This window comes from Pseudopipra pipra, chromosome W (genome assembly GCF_036250125.1).
Source record: "Pseudopipra pipra isolate bDixPip1 chromosome W, bDixPip1.hap1, whole genome shotgun sequence".
In the NCBI taxonomy this organism is placed as follows: domain Eukaryota; kingdom Metazoa; phylum Chordata; class Aves; order Passeriformes; family Pipridae; genus Pseudopipra; species Pseudopipra pipra.
In genome coordinates, this window is record NC_087580.1 from 4,804,538 (window position 1) to 4,822,391 (window position 17,854).

A 17,854-nucleotide genomic window follows, 5' to 3' on the forward strand; every position below is an offset into this window, starting at 1 on the left:
TCCCATGTGAAACCCAGGACCACAATTATTCCTGAGGCTTTAATTTGGGTGTGAAAATCTCCTGCTTTGGGCAATAAATCCTGACTCCCTCCTCCGGCATCTGGCAGTTCCTCTGTGGGAACCAGGAATAGGAATGGGGACAGGGGGGACTGGGATGGGGACATTGGGGACAGGGATAGGGACACTGGGAGCAGGTTGGGGACAGCAGGAGTGGGAATGGGAACTCCAGGAATGGGAATGGGGACATTGGGAGCAGGTTGGAGTCACCAGGAATGGGAACTGGGACAGCGGGAATGGGAATGGGGACATGGGAGACCAGGAAAGGGATAGTGGGGACAGGAACGGGGACACTGGGAGCAGGTTGGCACAGCAGGAAGTGGGAATGGGGAGCGGGATGGGAACCCCAGGAATGGGAATGGGGACAGGGATGGGAACGTGTCTCTCCAGGAGTTGGTTCAATACAAAGGTCGGTCCCTGGCTCGAGGCCACGGGAAGCCCCTTCTTTGGGAATGTCTGGGAACCAGGTGTCAGAGGTTTGAAAAGAGGTGTTGGAATTGTTTCCCAGTGTCCCCCCCATTCCCATCTGTGTCTCCCGGGATGGGGTGGGTTGGAGCGGAGCCGCAGGCGCTGGGCAGGGGCAGTGGGGGGAGGGCGGCTCTCGGGGACACCGCGGTGGCCGCGGGGAGGGCGGGGGGTCCTTTGTTCGGGGGCTTTTGGGGTTTGTCCGGGACCGGACAGAGCGGGAGCTGGTTTTGGCCACCTTGCTCTCTTTTCCTGAGAGGAAGTTTTTTCCCCCCGGGACACCTCGTGGAGAACAACCGAGAGAGAGAGAGAGAGAGAGAGAGAGACCGACCCATCTGGGAGCGAGGTGTTCTGCTTTGGGGACTGCCCCTGGGAACAGGGACTCCTTCACTGCTGGCTGCGAGCACACGGGGCTGCGAGAGCTTTGAACTGCCGGGACAGTTTCTCCCCCCCACCGGGGGATTTGGGACTTTGTTTTGTTTCTTCTGAAAGTTTTTGGTTGCTCCATTTGTTGTTTATTCAGATTTTGTTAATAAAAGGTTTCTTCTTTTCCACATTTCCACCTGAAGTCTCTTACTTTCTAAGTTGTAATCTTGTTAAACTAAGACCCAGTGCCCTCAGAGGGAGGAGGAGGAAAGGAGACCAAGAGGTACCGTGGCCACTCAAACTGCAGAGGAACAACCTGTGCCAGTAGCAGTTGCCCCTCTGCAGAAGAAATCCAAGACCAAATCAGCTCAGTTCGTGAGGGATGAAGGGGAAGCAGAGCCCTCAGAACAGGAGCAAGAGGCAGGGCCAGAGATAATCACCCGATCCCCATCCCCGGCTGAGCTGTGAGAGATGTGAAAAGATTTCAGCCTCCAGCTGGGAGAGCCCCTGCTGACCTGGCTGCTCCAGTGCTGGGATATCATGGCCCAGCATATGGAACTAGGTGGGAGTGCAGCCAAGCAACTGGGATCCCTGTCCTGGGATCTTGGGATTGACCAGGGGAGTGGGAAGAGGACAGAGAGGGGATGAGAGCTGGGTACAGGCTTGGGAATTGCCAGGAGGGCTTTTGAAAGGAGCATAGGGGAAAGGGATGTCTAAGAACAAGTCCCTCAGGAGAGGGAAGCAGAGAGGCTGAGTTTTGACCCCAGCACAAAGGTGTGCAGGGCAGAGCAGAGAATATGCCCACATAAGATTCTTGTGCGTCCGTCTTTGCAGTTCTGACAGGCACTTCTTGTCACAGCCTGTCCTCTCCATTCCAGAATAGGCCCTGGCAACCAAAGAACCAACACCCCACACCATAGTGCAGACCAACCCATGTGCTTTGGGCCCTTTTGTTGTCCTATCCATTCTGGCCTATCCTCTCCATTCTGGAATAGCCTCTGGAAACCAAAGAACCAAGCCCCCACCATGTGACAGTTCAACCCCATCCGTGTGCCAAGGGCTCCTTTGTGGTGTCACAACCCATCCTCTCCATACTGGAATGGGCCCTGGCAACCAAAGAACCAACGCCCTACAACCCCAAAGTGAAGCCCCACCCCTGTGCCATGGGCTTTCTTGTGATGTCACGGCCTATCCCCTCCATTCCAGAATGGCTGCTGGAAACCAAAACACCAATGTCTCACAGCCCCTAGTGCTGCCCAACCCATGTGCCATGGGCCCCTTTGTGATGTCACAGCCTGTCCTCTCCATTCTGGAATAGCCCCTGGAAACCAAAGAACCAACACCTCACACCCCCACAGTGCAGCCCCACCTGTCTGCCACGGGACTCTCTGGGATGTCACGGCCTTTCCCCCAGGAAAGAAAACCTGGAACCTTTGGGTTTCAGATGCAGTTGGGGGGCCACCCTGGGCACTGCATGGGCAGCAAGAGCTTTCTGTCCTGGCCCTTTTTGTCTGGCAGGAATCTTCAGTCGTGTGGTGGTTTGAAACTCCCAAGAATCTAATTTCTAAGTTCAAGCCCCCCTCCCACAGTTTGTCTTTGTGAGAGGGTTTAGTGATGGTATGGACTTGATATCTTTTTCACCTCATGTGGAGAGTTTTCAGACAAAACACAACCATTCGTTATTGGGGGAAGGGGAAAATATTTACAAAGGTTTATTTACACACACATATATATATTTACATTGAATTAAATTCCTCTTTTCCTTCAATAAAAGTCTAAGAAGAAAAGAGAAAAGTCTTTCTGTCACTCCTCAGGCCACAGTTCCTTCATTTCAGTTTTTTGTGGCACTGGTTAGTGTCCTTCATTTTGCTGAGGCAGCAGATTTAAGTGTGGCAGTCAGGATTTTTGTTCTTACTTTGTGGAAATTCCAACCCCGAGCCCGAGCCTTTGGGGGTTTTTCCTTGGAGACCTTCACTTCTCTTGGGTTAGAGCATTTAAGGTAGCTTTCAGTTCAGTCTTACCAGAGCTCCTCTGCTCTGTCTCAGCTCACCAGCTTGATAGAAACAGCAGCAGCAGCAGCACAGGGCACGGCCGCCTCCTCCACATTCCGTCCTGGCTCAGCTCTCAGGACGACTCCGAGATTTTCAGCTCCTTTCTCTTATTCTCTCTCTCGCTGCTGTTGCATTTTGGGACTCCCTAAGGGTTTGGAAGTCCACTCCTCCTCTTCAGAAAGTCTCTGGGTTTTGGGAGAGTGATACAGTCTTACCCCAAACCAGCTCTGTTGAGTTTACCTCTGTTTTGTTGCCAGCTCTCCCTCCTGCAGGAACATCTCTGTGTCTCTCAGCCGGCTTCACGTTATCTCGTTGCTACTGGCTGTCTTTTGGCTTTTAGCCACCCTTGTCTCTGTTCAGGACTGCTCTGCTGCCGCTTTCAGTGTCTTCTGCTGCTGCTGACAGTAAGGGAACTCTTCCAGCTCTTGATTACAGGACCCGGTCCAGCTTTGACACTCTCCCGGGTCTCCCGTAGCCTCAGCTGGGGGCTGGGGGCCCTTGGCCCCCAGAGGGGCTCACTGGCCCCCTGCTTCCTCCTGGCTCAGATCATGGCTACCTACCTTCTAAACTATCCACCACCTTCTCTTCCGTTTCTGTGGGTATGTAATTTCTGTAGGGTGCACGTGGACTATTGATTGCTCCAGTATTATCAGTGGGGCAAACCATTACTACCTCAGAGAAAAGGTTTTTCAAACCACCACACCATAGAAGAGATAGTTAAGTTGTTACATGTGTGTGTGTGTATATATATGTGTATATATATATATATACAAATTGTATATATTCCCCCTTCCCCTACACCAAATTGTGTGTGTGTGTGTCTGAAAACTTCTTCTCCTTCACATTAGGACAAATTACAGCAAACCTTCTAAATCAGTTTTTTTAAAATTCCCGTTGTTTCAAACCACCACGAGTGGTTTTCGAGTCTCCCAACACAAAGCTCGGCTGGTCCAGGAGGAAGTCACGGACCTGGGATGGGAAGTGTCCCCAAGGTGGGAGAGGGGACATCCTGGTGTCCCCAAGGTGGCACAGGGACATTGGGGTGGCCTTGGTGTCCCTGTTACGACCCGCCCCAGGAAAAGGGGAAGGGGGGGGTAACTCAGGTTTTTATCAATAATTCCCTTGGGGTGGATTAAAGTGAAACGACACTAAATAACCGGTGTCTGAAAACATATACTGGCAAGGTTTATTTTAACAATCTTGTATCAACAAGCATGCTAACAGCTTGGATGTCGCCATAAAACAAGCAGCACAGAGATAACCCTTTTTGGGGGGGAGAAACTGTTTAGGGGAGAGAAAAACCAGGATGAGAGTAGGGGAAAGAGAAGCTGAGAGTATAAAAGAAATGGACATAGTCACCGCCCACTGGATCCAGCGATGCTTGAGAGCGATGGTTTCCAGTGATGCTTGAGAGCGATGGTCTTGATTCGCAGGCGGTGGGGGAGAAGGAGAACTCAAATTCTCAAAGTCACCAGTCAGTTTATATACCCTCAGCATGCTCTGGCACCTCCCTGGCATGAGGGGTTGTTTGCCTTTTAGGGCTTAGCCCCTCTGAGGCAACTTCTTGCCTTTTTAGGGCTTAGTCCACCTGAGGCATCTTCTAGGCCTGTGCTGTGTCTTTTGTGTTTCGCCTGGTTCCCGCCTTTCAAGTTTAGCAGAGGGAGGGAGGGTCCTGATTGCTCATCAGATGTATCAATAGTCAAAAGCCTGCAAGCTCAGCTCTTGTCTTTTCAGGACTTCACACCTTCAGCACTGGAGGGAGGGAGGGGCCCGACTGCTCATCAGAGGTATCATGCAAGTCTCCTAGAATGCATAAATCATTAACCATTTCAGTCTCTGACAGTCCCCGAAAGAGGGACATTGGGGTGTCCCCAAGGTGTGAGAGGGGACATCGAGGTGTCCCCAGGACCCTCCTGATGTCCCCGAGGTGGCCCAGGGGACATGGGGGTGGCCTTGGTGTCCCCAAAGGAGGGACACTGAGGTGTCCCCAAGGTGGCACAGGGGACATCCCGGTGTCCCCAGGACCCTCCCGGTGTCCCCAAGATGGGAATAGGGATATCTTGGTGTCCCCAGAACCCTCCCAATGTCCCCAAGGTGGCCCAGGGCACACTGTAGTGTCCCCAAGGTGGCCCAGGGGACATCGGGGTGTCCCCAGGGCCCTTCTGGTGTCCCCAAGGTGGCACGGGGACATCGGGGTGGCCTTGGTGTCCCTGAAAGAGGGACAATGGGGTGTTCCCAGTGTAGGAGAGGGGACATCAGCGTGTTTCAGAAGAACATCTTTGCTGTTTTAGGCCATGTCCATGCTGTAGGAAATGGGTTTGGACCAGGGCAAAAGCCTGAGCGTGGAAAAAAACAGGATTGAACAAAGAGTGTCATATAAATTGTAACATCCGAGGCAGAGGGTTGTAGGTGTTTTGTAATTTCTGTGCCTTCGAGGAACTGTTAAATCATTTAATTTAATTTAATTTTAATTTAATTTATCAATTTGATTTATTTTAATTTAATTTATTAATTTAATTTAATTTAAATTTAATTTACTAAATTAAATAAATTAAATTGACTAATTAATTTAATTTAAATTCAATTTTAATTTAATTTAAATTTAAATTATTAAATTAAATTTATTTATTTATTAAATTAAATTTAATTTTTAATTAGTTAAATTAAACTTATTAAATTGATTTAATTAAATTTAATTTAAATTTAATTTCTTAAATTAAATTAATTTAATTAAATTTAAATTTAATTTCTTAAATTGAATTAAATTAAATAAAATTAATTAAAACTTCAACGAGTAAATTTACTTACAGGTTGTGGCTTTAGTTCCATTGTCCCAGTGACCCTCAGAGAACTGATTGAAGCCGATTGTTTCATGGGCTGAAATTCCAGCCAGAAATGGATATAAATCCTATTTAGGGCAGTGCTGGGACACCCTGAGAGGGAGAAACTGGCCCTGGGAGGGAACAGAATGAGCAAGGGAATGCTCTGGAGGGAGGAGCTGAGAATATAAAATATATACAACAGTATATAAAAAATATATGAATATGCAAATATATATAAATATATATAAATATTTAATATATATAAATATATAAATATATTTATATATAAATATATAAATATATACATACATATAAAAATAAATAAATATAAAAATATATAAAATATGTAAACATATAAATATATATAATGTACACATAAAAATATATGTTAAATATATAAATATATAAATATACATATAATATATCAATATATATAAAATAAATGAATATATCAATATATATCATATGTGTAAATATATAAATATATATAAATATATAAATATATATCTAAAATATATATAAATATATATATATAAATTTATAAATATATATAAAATATTTTTTTAAATATAAAAGAGATTAAAAAAATCTTAACTAAAGTGGAAAAAGTGGGAGAACATCATTGGTGGGACAGCAGTGACATCACTGGGAACATCGGTGACAACCCTGGGGACAACGGTGACATCACAGGCACAGCAGTGACATCACAGAGAGAGCAGTGACATCACAGGCACATCGGTGACATCACAAGGACAGCAGTGACATCACAGGGACACCGGTGACATCACAGAGACAGTGGTTACATCACAGAGACATCGGTGACGTCACAGAAACAGCAGTGACGTCACAGAAATAGCAATGACATCACAGGGACAGCGGTGACATCACAGGGACAGTGGTGACGTCACCAGGGTTTTAATTTTGGTGTGAAAATCTCCTGCTTTGGGCAATAAATCCTGGCTCCTCCTCCAGCATCCGGCAGTTCCTCTGTGGGAACCAGGAATGGGAATGGGGACAGGGGGGCTGGGATGGGGACATTGGGGACACTGGGGAGAGGGATGAGGATACAGGGAGCAGGTTGGGGACACCAGGAATGGGGACGTCAGGACTGGGATGGGAACACTGGGAATGGGGATGTGGAAGGCCAGGATGGGAACAAGGGGGACAGGAATGGGGGACACTGGGAGCAGGTTGGGGACAGCAGGAATGGGAATGGGGACTTGGAGGACCAGGATGGGGACACTGGGAACAAGTTGGAGTCACCAGAAGTTGGGAATGGGGATACCAAGAGCAGGTTGGGGACACCAGGAACAGGGAATGGGAACACCAGGAGACAATGGGGAAAGGGATGAGGACACCAGGAACTGGATGGGAAAGCCAGCAAAAGGTTGGGGACAACAGGAACTGGGAATGGGGACATTAGGAGTTGGGAATGGCAATACCGGGAATGGGAATGGGGACATGGGGGACCAGGATGGGGTCTGGGGAACAGGTGGGGCATTACCAGCAACTGGTAATGGGAACACCTGGAGCGGGAATGGGAATGTGGGGGACCAGGATGGGGACACTGGGGACAGGAACGGGGACCCTGGGAGCAGGCTGGGCATTACCAGCAATGGGAACGGGCACGGCAGGAACGGGAATGGGCACGGCAGGAACTCTGTGTCTCTGCTGGCCCCCCGGGCTGTGCCTTGGAGCCCTGACAGCTCCTGCAGGTCGCAGCTTTCCCAAGGCCTGGCAGCCCTCGCTGCCGTTGCCGGTCCTGCAGCGCCGGGCGGGACGCGCTGCGGATCCCGCCGGGCTCCGGCGCTGCCACGGAACCCGCCGGCACCGTCAGCCCGCACGGCACCCACGGCAAGGGGCACCACGGCCGGGCAGCTGCTCCCCACGGCATCGCCAGCCCACAGCACCCGGCAGCTCCCATTGACTCACTGCAGCAGGAGAGCAGCAAAGCCTGGCAGCAAACTCCCAGGGCAATTCTAGGGGCCAAAGGGACGCTTCCAGCAGCATTCCGGACTTGAGTATTCCCGCAGAATTCCTTCTCCAGCTCTGCAGCCTCTCCTGCTGTTCCAGGACTGTCGGGTTTACACTACCCTCCTGCTGCTCCTGGCTCAGGGCTCGCCAGGTTCAGTGCCCCCTTGGCAGTCCCGGACAAAAGGAGGGCACTGCTCTGCTCTGCTTTCTGCTGCTGAACATCTTCATTCTCCTCCTCGCAAGGACCCACAACTCTCCCGCTTTACAAAGAGCAGCAGCACTTGGCAGGCCCGGCAGGATCTTCCCCACAAAGGCCGTGGCACTGCCCTGTGCTCGTCCTGCCACAGGAGCTCAAGGCTTCTGCACAGCACAACTTCCCAGCAGTGACCTCCCTGCTCCAGAGGGATGAGGAGCCTCTGCTGAACTGCAGAGATTCACACACTGCAACCATTGCACTGCCTGCATTTCCTGCCATTCTGCAGCACTTGGGCATCTACTGTGGCTCTTCCTGCTGTTTAAGAAGGAGGTTTGCAAGCCCTGGGAGCTGGATGGAGTTTTGTTCCAGCTGCCAGCTAAGGAAGTTTTCAACCTGTTACATAATACATGCAATGAAATCTACAGTGATTTAAGAACTTGGACTCCAGCAGAACTGTTGGATTATTTATTTCATCAGGAAAAATAGACCAGGAAATAAAGCCAGCCCTTAATATATGTAAGTCAAATGAACTAATTTAGGTAAATAAATAGGCTGTGAAAAGGAAGTTACTGACTTTTGTACATGGATACATTAGAGAAGGGAGCAGGATACAATGCTTGGGATGCTCCTTGGAATACTAGTCCAGAAATGTCTTAGTACAGAGCATTAGACTCCACAACAGAATCCTGCCAAGTAATTATATCCACATAGGAAAGGAAATTGTTGGCAATCCTGACCTGGCTTTTGGAGGTATCAGGAGCTCCTAAAAAACAAGTATCTTAAACTGAAAACTTTATTCAAGTAGCTGAATCTACCCAGCACAGGGCCTTCTACAGCTCATGGTGAGCTTGCTTTCAAGACAGAAAGTCCCAAACAGGCACGATCTTCCATTCCAAAGTCTCACCCAGCTGCCTTCATCTCATCCCTGCCCTCCCCCAGGAAGATTCCACCAGCCAAGCCCAGGGCACTCCAAGGGAAACCCTTGGGTGACCTTGTCTGGTGTTCCCTGGGCACTGAGGGAAGAAGAGAAGTTTATCAAGGTGCCAAATGCCCACGGAGATCTTGGAAATCAGCTCTCCAGGATGCTTTGCAGCCCTTCTCAGTCAGCTTGAGCTCTTCAAATACACTTGTCCTCAGCGTTTTCTCTGAAAGGGTCACTATGGTCTGAAGGGTCAAACTCAGAAGTGTCGGAACCTGCAGACAGTCCTTCCTTCCGGGCAGAGATGCAGCTGCTTGGGAATGTTATTCCCTGCTGTCAGCTTCTCACAGAGCTGTGGGCACACATTCTCCAGGTAGCTCACTGAATGCAGAGTTTCCTTCCAACCTGAAGGGAGTCTTTGCTCTACAACATCTCTCCCCGGTGGCACTGTGTGATTGCAGGCTGGTTCTCCTGGCTCTGCCTGTGTCCTGCTGTCCTTGGAAAGCGCCATGTCCATAAGGATCCAGATGATGATCCTGATCTTGAAGAGAATCAATAAAATATCATTAAACAGGCATAAAATATTGAGAATCAATCAATGCAATGCCAGATCTATCTGAAAAAAGACACAAATACAGTGTTGTGGAGCTCCTGGCCCAGCTTTCCCAGCTGTGTGCATTGGCCAGGAAGCCCTGGGGCCTCACTTCTCCTGCCCCCTAATTAGGAGCAATTTCTTAGGCCAATTAACCACTGAGTCATTTGCCCCTGAGCTGCTTTGTTCCTCTGCCAGGCACAGGCCAGCCCGGGCTCCGCAGGCTGCAGGGCTGCTGCGTCCTGTCAGTGCTCAACACCTCGGATTTATTTGCCCCAAAAAGGGAAAACGGCCCCGAATCCCGTGGGCCGAGCGCAGGAGGGGACAGAGTTCTGGCACAAAACTCCACCCGCCGGGTTTGCCCAGCCTGGGAAGAACCAAGGGCCCCGCAGTGAGGTGGGACCCCCCAGCAGCCCTTGTGTGCCGTGCCCAGCTGAAGCCCTCCCTGGGGCGCTCGGGGCTGGCTGGGCACACTGGGAGCGCTGGGAAGGGCCCCGGCTCGGGGCGGGGGCGGCGGGTGCCCAGCAGTGACTGAGGGGAAGGGCCTTCACAGGGACCCCCCGCGCCCCTCGCTGCCCACGGGAAGGGTTTTTGGTCCCTCTGAGCGATTTGGCGGCGTTTCTGGGCTCGGCGGGGCCGGGCAGGCGGCAGCGGGACACGCGGGGCCCGGGCCGTGCGGCGGAGCCGGGTGGGAACTGCGGGGCGGCCCCAGCGGGGCCCGAGGGCGGAGCGGAGCCGGCTGGGAACGACCCCCGATCCCCCCCGGGGCCAGGTCTGATGCCGGGAAAAGCAGCACTGATAAGAAGGAGTATCTTGGCCAGCCCCCAGAGCTGGGAAGCATTCCAGAAGAAGAAACTGTTTTTTCAGGCCTGTGACCAAAGAAGGATAATTTGGAGAAGGGATGTTCCCCCAACGGCCACCAGAGACCCTCAAGAGACCCCTACTCTGATGTAAATGAGTTCTGAAAACTGATTCAAATGTGTGAGAGAATCTGTGGGAGTGTTTAGTATATATGCATGAGTTTGGGGAAATGTAATGCACATGTATTAGTTACATCCACAGAAACCAGGGTGTGAGACAGCCCAGTGTGGGGGTGATGGGAGGAAACCCCCCCACCCCTGCACCCAGTGCCAAAAAAAATTAAATCGCTTTCTAATCCTGACATTGCAGTGACAGAGAGTTTTATTCCCGTTCGTTGACAGTCCCAGTTCTCCCAGTATGATCCCTGTTGCCCCAGCTCTGGTCCCAAGGGGTCCCGGTGTTGCTCTTGCTGTATCCCAGTGTCCCAGTCTGTCCCAGTCCATCCCAGCCAGTCCCAGTCCCTTCCCAGCAGCCGCCGCCGTTTCCCGGGTCCTGCCCCCCCGCCCCCCCAAGATGCTGACGGGGGTCGTGTGTGCCCCCCCCGGAGCGTGTGTGCCCCCCCCGGGACCCCCATCCCGGGGGGAGCCCCCCTTTGCCTTGACCCCGGGCCCCCCTTGAATCCCCGTTCCTGGGCAATGAGACCCCCCTGCATCTCCTTCCCCAGCTCTGGGACCCCCCTGCACCCCTGTATCCAGCTCCACAACCCCTGCAATCCCTTTCCCAGTCCCTGCATCCCCCTGTGCAGGGGGGGCTGCAGGGCTTTGGGGGGTCTCACCAGGGGCTTTGCCCCAGGACACCCTGCTTCGGGCTCTGGGGGTGGGGGGTGACGGGTGCTCTCGAGTCCCCCCTTTTTTCCGCACCCCTTCCCCAACTCCCATTCTGGATCTGCCATTCCAGAGCCGTGGGGGGGCCTCGCCGCAGCCCCCCCGCTGTCCCCGCTGTCCCCTCGGGGCCCTGACGGCCGCCCTGGCGCTGTCCCTCGGGCTGCCCGGGGAGTTGCCCCCACGGGCTCTTGGGGCGGGGCTGGAGGGTCCCACTGCCCCTCTGCTGTGTTCAAGCACCTGAGGAACAGGGAGCAAACCCCCAGATCGGGTTTCCCGGCTGCAAAGCTCGGCGGGGCTGCCCCACCAGGAGGAATTTGGGGCTCGGGGACAGGAACAAAACGTGGCATCAATTAAACCTTATAAAAATTCAAGCATTGGGAAAGGAAGAAAATCATCCTTTGGGGTCTTCCCTTTGCAGACACAGACAGAGGGTTCTCACCTGGGCAAGTACCAGCCTGGTAATAATTTTATGCCAACAACACCTGCTGGAGGGGGGTTATATAGTTTTAGTAAGTATAGAAACACTTTGCAGTTGCCAGTGACTCAACAGCAGCATCCACAGGTATTTTCGTCTCTGTCAGTTGATCCTTGGTCTGGTTTTTTGACTTTTTTTCCTTATAAATATTCCACAAATCACTCCTATGGAACCGGTTTTGCTTTGCTGAGGAGAGCTGTGACTGCTGGGCCCTTGGGGGATTATGAGCTTTTTGTGTTTTTATTTGAGGAGCACAGGAGCATCCAGGCAAAGCCCCAGGAGGGAGCAGGACCTGCCCAGACCCCGGGAGCTCAGGCTGTTGTCCCAGCTCAGCTCGTGGCAGGAGGAGCTGAGGGTGCCCCTGTCCCCTCTGTGCCCCCCAGGGGTGGCAAAAGCCCCTCGGGAGGCAGGTCCAGAGGCACCATCCCCTGTCCCGGGGGCTCCCCGAGCTGCCCTGCACAGGGTGGGCACATGGGGGGTGGGCTCAGGTGGGTCTGAAGGGCCGTCCAGCACCTTGGGGGGTGACCTGGGGGGCTGGGACTGAAAACCCCTCGGAGCTGTGCAAGTCCTTGAGACAATGAGCTCCTGCTTTTTTAATGAACAACCTGAAGAACAACCCAAGTGGAATCCTATTTTTGTTCTCCAAATTTCAGAGAAAGTCACAGACTTCCATTGGGGCCAGGAAGGACAATTCCTGTGCCTAAAGCCCCTCTGAGTGGCCCCACAACCAGCAGTGCTGAGTGAGACCCTTGGAGCTCTCTGGGGCCGCAGCAGCTGCAGGGACTCTGCTCCAGCACGGGCTGCCCACGGGCTCACATCCTTCTTTGTGGGCATCCCCTGCTCCGCCGTGGGCTCCTCCTTGGGCTGCAGGGGAATCTCAGCTCTAGGCCTGGGGCACCTCCTGCCCCTCCTCCTGCATTGCCCTGGGGGTCTGCAGAGCTGTTCCTCTCCCCTATTCCCACTCTGCTCCTCTCTGCACCCAATTCCATCTGCACAAGGTTTTTTTCCTCCTTAAATACATTATGCCCAAGGCCCCAATACACTGCCCAACATGGATCACCAGGAATGTTGGTCACCAGGTCTGTGCCCAACGGGGGTCCCTGTGGATCATCCAATGCAGGTCCTCCCATGGCTGATGGAGTTGGAGCAGCGGCCGAAGCTCTTCCCGCAGTTGGGGCACTCGGGGCTTCCATTACTGGTGGGTCCGTTGGTGGTAGGTCAAGGCAGAGCTGTTGGTGAAGCTCCTCTCACACTCGTCACACTTGTAGGGCTTCTCCCCGGTGTGGATGCGACGGTGGATGACGAGGTGGGAGTTGCGTTTGAAGCCCTTCCCGCAGTCGCTGCAGCGGAAGGGCCTCTCCCCCGTGTGTATCTGCTCATGCATGAGGAGATGGGAGCTGGTTCTAAACCTCTTTCCACATTCCGGGCACTTGTAGGGCCGTTCCCCACTGTGGATCTTCTGGTGGTGGATCAGATCAGAGCTCTGGCTGAAGCTCTTCCCACATTCCAAGCACTTGTAGGGCCGTTCCCTGGAGTGCAGGCCCAGATGAGTGCGGAGGTTGAATCTCCGGTTGAAGCTCTTCCCACATTCCCCACAGGTGTAAGGTTGTTCTCCAGTGTGGATGAGCTGGTGGCGGATCAGGCAGGACTTCTGGCTGAAGCTGTTCCCACATTTCCCACACGTGTAGGGCTTTTCCCCACTGTGGATCACCTGGTGTCGGAGCAGGTGGGCGCTGTCACTGAAGCTCTTCCCACATTCCCTACACTTGTAGGGCCGTTCCCCACTGTGGATGTGCTGGTGCCTCAGGAGGTTGGTGCTCGTCCTGAAGCTCTTCCCACATTCTAAGCACCTGAAGTGCTCCTCTCTGCTGGGAGGCTGCTCAGGGACCACCAGCTCGCAGCTCCGCCTCAAGCTCCGGCCGCCTTCCCGGCACACGCTGGCTCTTTCCTCCTCACAGCCCCCTGGGCTGGCTTTGGAGCCCCTCCTGCGGGGGCATCTCCGGCCCTTTTCCTCCCCGCTGCCTTCCTGCGCCGGGGAGCCCTTCAAAACGGCCTCTCCCACCAGGCTCTGTCGCCGGGATTTGTCCTCCGCGCTCTCCGGCCTCACCTTGGGGCCTGGGGCAGGAAGCAACAAGGACAGGCAGGGGATTTGCCTCCAGCCCACAGGGAAGCCCAAGGACATCCCCCCAACTCCGGCCCCGGCAGGACGGCCACAAAAGACAAAAGACCAACCCAAAGGGGCACTGACTTCCTCCTCACCTGCCTGGGGGGCCCGCGGCATCTTCCTCTTCCTTGCAGCCTCCTCCTCCATCCGCCCAAGCTTTGGGAAGCAGAAATCCTGATGGGGGGGGGGGGGAAACAAGGGGTGAGCACATTGCCTTGGGTGTTTCTCCTGCCCAAGTCCAGCCCTAGAACTCACCAGGCATCCTGTGCCCATAAAAACCCCAAAACCACAAACATTCAGCCCAAAATCCCCTCCCAGGAGTTCCCCCTCTCTGCTCTCTGGGGTTAGGGGGGTCCCCCCTGTCTGGCCTGATGGCACTTCTGCCTGCATTGGGGTTCCCCCTTCTCCGGGCTGCCGGGGGTCCCGCAGTTCCGGGGGGTTCCCACTCGCCGGGGTCCCCTTTAGTGTTGCCAGGGGGGTCCCAGGGCTCACTTCTCCCCACTCTGCCTCCCGGGGCCGGCCGGCCCTCCTATCTCGCCTCCCACCCTCGCAAACCTCTTGGCGCTCTCGGCTCCCACCCCGCCTCAAGGCCCCCCCTCCTCTCCACACTCCAAGGCCTTCCCCCTCTCCGGGACCCCCGCTTAAGGGGCCCGGCGCTCCCTCTCTGCTCCCCCCCCTCCAGCATTCCAGGGGTCCCCCAGCTCCGGGATCGCCCCTCTCCGCTCTCCCCACTCCGCGGCTACCGGGGTTCCCCCCCGGCTCTCACGGGGGATCCCCAAACCGCTCTCGCCCCCCCCGCCATTGCCGAGCGACCGCCAGGACCTTTTGGCTGCTCTTCTTTGTGCTCCCGCTCGGCTCCTCCCTCGGCTGGGCCGCCGCTTTTGGCGGGTTTCCTCCTCCGGGATCCGCCCCCTGCAGCCCTTCCCCCCCTGGCCCAGCCCCCTTGGGCCCCCCTTGCCCCCCCCTTGCCCCCCCTTGCCCCCCAAGCCATGGCCTCCCGCGGCAGGAGCGGGGCTGGAGCTGGGGCAGGTCGGGATGGGGCAGCGCTGGGCTCTTGGCCGCTCCCGCCCGCACTCGGCCCCCGCCGCAGCCGCCACGGCCGGGACAGCGCGGGGGGGCCCGGCCTGGGCGCCCCCCCCTCCCCCCTGCCCAAATTGCCGTCCCGGGGGGCGCTGGGGGCGGGGGGGGGGCGCCGGTGGGCTCGAGGTGGGGAGCGCTGGGCGCTGCGGCTCTGCCGGCACACGGAGGAGTTGCCCCCGCAGCCGGGGGGGCTCCCGGCACCCCCAGTGCCCAGAAAGGTCTCCCCACAGTTGGGGTTTGGGGGCTCTGGGTGGGCTCTGAGCGGGTTGGGGGGTTCTTGTGGGTCTGTGGGGCGGTGTCGGGGGGTCCCGGCCCCTTTTGTGGAGCACTGGGTGCCGTGTTGGGGTGCAGGTGCCCCCCCAGAGCCCCCCCAGAACGGGGTGACACGGGGGGAACTCCAGGTTGTCCCCATTCCTGATCCATCCTGGAGCAACCAGGCTGGGGGCAACTGGGATCATACTGGGAGTGACTAGAACCACACTGGAACTGACTGGGAGCATAATTGGTGTGACTGGGAGCATGCTGAGGTCGACTGGGACAGACTGGAAGTAACTGGGAGAGACTGGGAGAGACTGGCAGTGACAGGGATCATACTGGGAGGGACTGGAACTGTAGTGGGGTGACTGGGAGCAACTGGGACCATGCAGGGGTAACTTAGATCCTCCTAGGATAGAGTGGTATTGTACTGGAATGGCTGGGATCATACTGGGAGTTACTGGAACCAGAGAAGTGGTTAATGGGAGCAACTGGAACCACGCTGGGGGAAACTGGGATCAGAGTGGGAGCAGCCGGGCCTGTGCTGGGCTCATACTGGGATCATCCTGAGACTGACAGGGATCATCCTGGGAGTGACTGCAACAATACTGGGAGTATGTGACAGGGACTGTAACCATACTGGGGATGACTGGGATCAAACTGGATTCGTACTGGAAGTTGTCTCCAAGTTCCTGGGATCATACTGGGTGTGACTGGACTCATAGTGGGATCATACTGGGAGCAACTGGGACCATGCAGGGGGCAAATGGCATCATCCAGGCAGTGACTGAAAGTGCCTGGGGCCAGACTGGACTCAGACTGGGAGTCCCTGAGAGGGAAAGGAACCGTCATGAGGGGGAATGGGAGCAACTGGGACCACCTTGGGGCAACTGGGATCCTATTGGGAGTGACTGGGAGTGACTGGGATCACTGTGGGAGTGACCAGGACCGTACAGGAACCATCCTGGAAGTGACTGTAAGTGACTGGGATCATACTGGGAGTGACTGGAACTACTCAGAGGGGAACTGGGATCCAGTGGGGCCGTGCTGGAAGGCAACTGGGGACACACTTGGAGAAACTGGGATCAACCTGGAAGAAACTGGGAGTGACTGGGAGTGACAGGGTGCATTCTGGAGGCAACTGGCATAGACTGGGAGTGACTGGGATCCTACTGATGGGAACTGGAAGCATCCTGGGGCAAGTGGAAGTAACTGGGTGTGACTGTGAGCATGCTGAGGGCAACTGGGCTATACTGGGAGAGTCTGCAACCATCCTGAGGGTGACTGGGACCACACTGGGAGTGACTTGGACTGTGTTGGGGGCAACTGTGAGCAATTGGGACCATGCTGGGGTAACTGTGATTGTACTGAGATCATACAGGGATCATACTGGATCATAATGGGAGCAACTGAATCTCTGCTGGGAGCAACTGGGATCACACTGGGAGGAACTGGGAGCAACTGCGACCACACTGGGGATAACTGGGGTCATACTGGGACCACAGTGGGAGCAAGTTGGTCCATGCTGGGGGCAATGGGATCATCTTGGGAGCCACTGGGCCCACAGTGAGGGTGACTGGGGTCATACTGGGAGTGACTGGGAGCATTCTGAGGACAGCTGGAACCATGTTAGCACAACTGGGATATACTGGGAGCAAGTGGGATCATACTGGGAGTGACTGGGATCATACTGGGAGCAACTAGGACCATATTGGGGGTGACTGGGAGTGGCTGTGAGCGACTGGGATTATGCTGGAAGCTACTGGGAGAAACCAGGAGTGAGTGGGACCACACTGGCAGCAACTGGGATATACTGGGAGAGACCAGGAGTGACTGGGATCATACTGGGACTGACTGGGATCACAGTGGGAGTGACTGGGAGTGCCAGGGATCATACTGGGAGCAACTGGAACCACAGTCAGTGACTGGGAGGAACTGGGACCCTGCTGGGGGCAAATGGCTTTCTACTGGGAGTGCCAGGGCATGTCTGGGTTCATCCTGGGTGTGAGTGCCACCATCTGGGGTGTCACTGGGATCCTACTGGGATGGTCCTGGGAGGGACTGGGAGGGAGTGGAACTCTAGTGGGGTGACTGGGAGCAACTGGGACCATGCAGGGGGTAACTTGGATCCTACTTGGACAGACTGGTATCGTACCGGGAGTGACTGGGATCATAGTGGGATGATACTGGGTATGACTAAAAGTGACTGAGATGATACTGGGGGTGACTGGGAGCATGTTGGAGGCAAGTGGGATCTACTGGCAGTGGCTGGGAGTGACAGGGATGATACTGGGAGTGACTGGAAGCACAGTAGGGGTGAATGGGAGCAACTGGAACCACGCTGGGGGCAACTGGGTTCATAATGGGATCATCCTGGGAGTGACTGCAATAATATTGGGAGTATGTGAGAGGTCCTGCAACCATACTGGGGATGACTGGGATCAAACTGGATTCATACTTCAAGTTCCTGGGATCATACTAGGAATGTCTGGACTCATAGTGGGATCATACTGGGAGCAACTGGGACCATGCAGGGGCAAATGGCATCGTCCAGGCAGTGACTGAATGTGCCTGGGGCCATACTGGACTCAGACTGGGAGTCCCTGAGAGGGAAAGGAACCATCCTGGGGGGGACTGGGAGCAACTGGGACCACCTTGGGGGCAACTGGGATCCTATTGGGAGTGACCAGGACCATACAGGAACCACCCTAGGAGTGACTGTCAGTGACCGGGATCATACTGGGAGTGACTGG

At 54.5% G+C, this 17,854-nt stretch overlaps 3 protein-coding genes and 1 pseudogene across 6 annotated transcripts in view; 1 reads left to right on the top strand and 3 right to left on the bottom strand.

Moving 5' to 3' along the window:
- The window catches only part of LOC135404463 (C-type lectin domain family 2 member B-like), a 110,472-nt gene that overhangs the window by 82,983 nt on the left and 9,635 nt on the right, over nucleotides 1-17,854 (bottom strand). The window lies entirely within an intron of this gene.
- The window catches only part of LOC135404462 (C-type lectin domain family 2 member D-like), a 110,023-nt gene that overhangs the window by 74,169 nt on the left and 18,000 nt on the right, over nucleotides 1-17,854 (top strand). The gene's annotated exons all lie outside the window — the stretch shown is intronic.
- LOC135404803 (uncharacterized) overlaps nucleotides 1-17,854 on the bottom strand; it is a 79,139-nt pseudogene that overhangs the window by 54,791 nt on the left and 6,494 nt on the right.
- LOC135404802 (zinc finger protein 239-like) lies at nucleotides 12,795-14,028 on the bottom strand. Its single transcript, XM_064639533.1, has 2 exons — nucleotides 14,022-14,028; nucleotides 12,795-13,525 (listed from the first exon to the last, which is right to left on the bottom strand). Exons 1-2 carry the CDS (start codon nucleotides 14,026-14,028, stop codon nucleotides 12,795-12,797), a joined length of 738 nt encoding a protein of 245 aa, XP_064495603.1.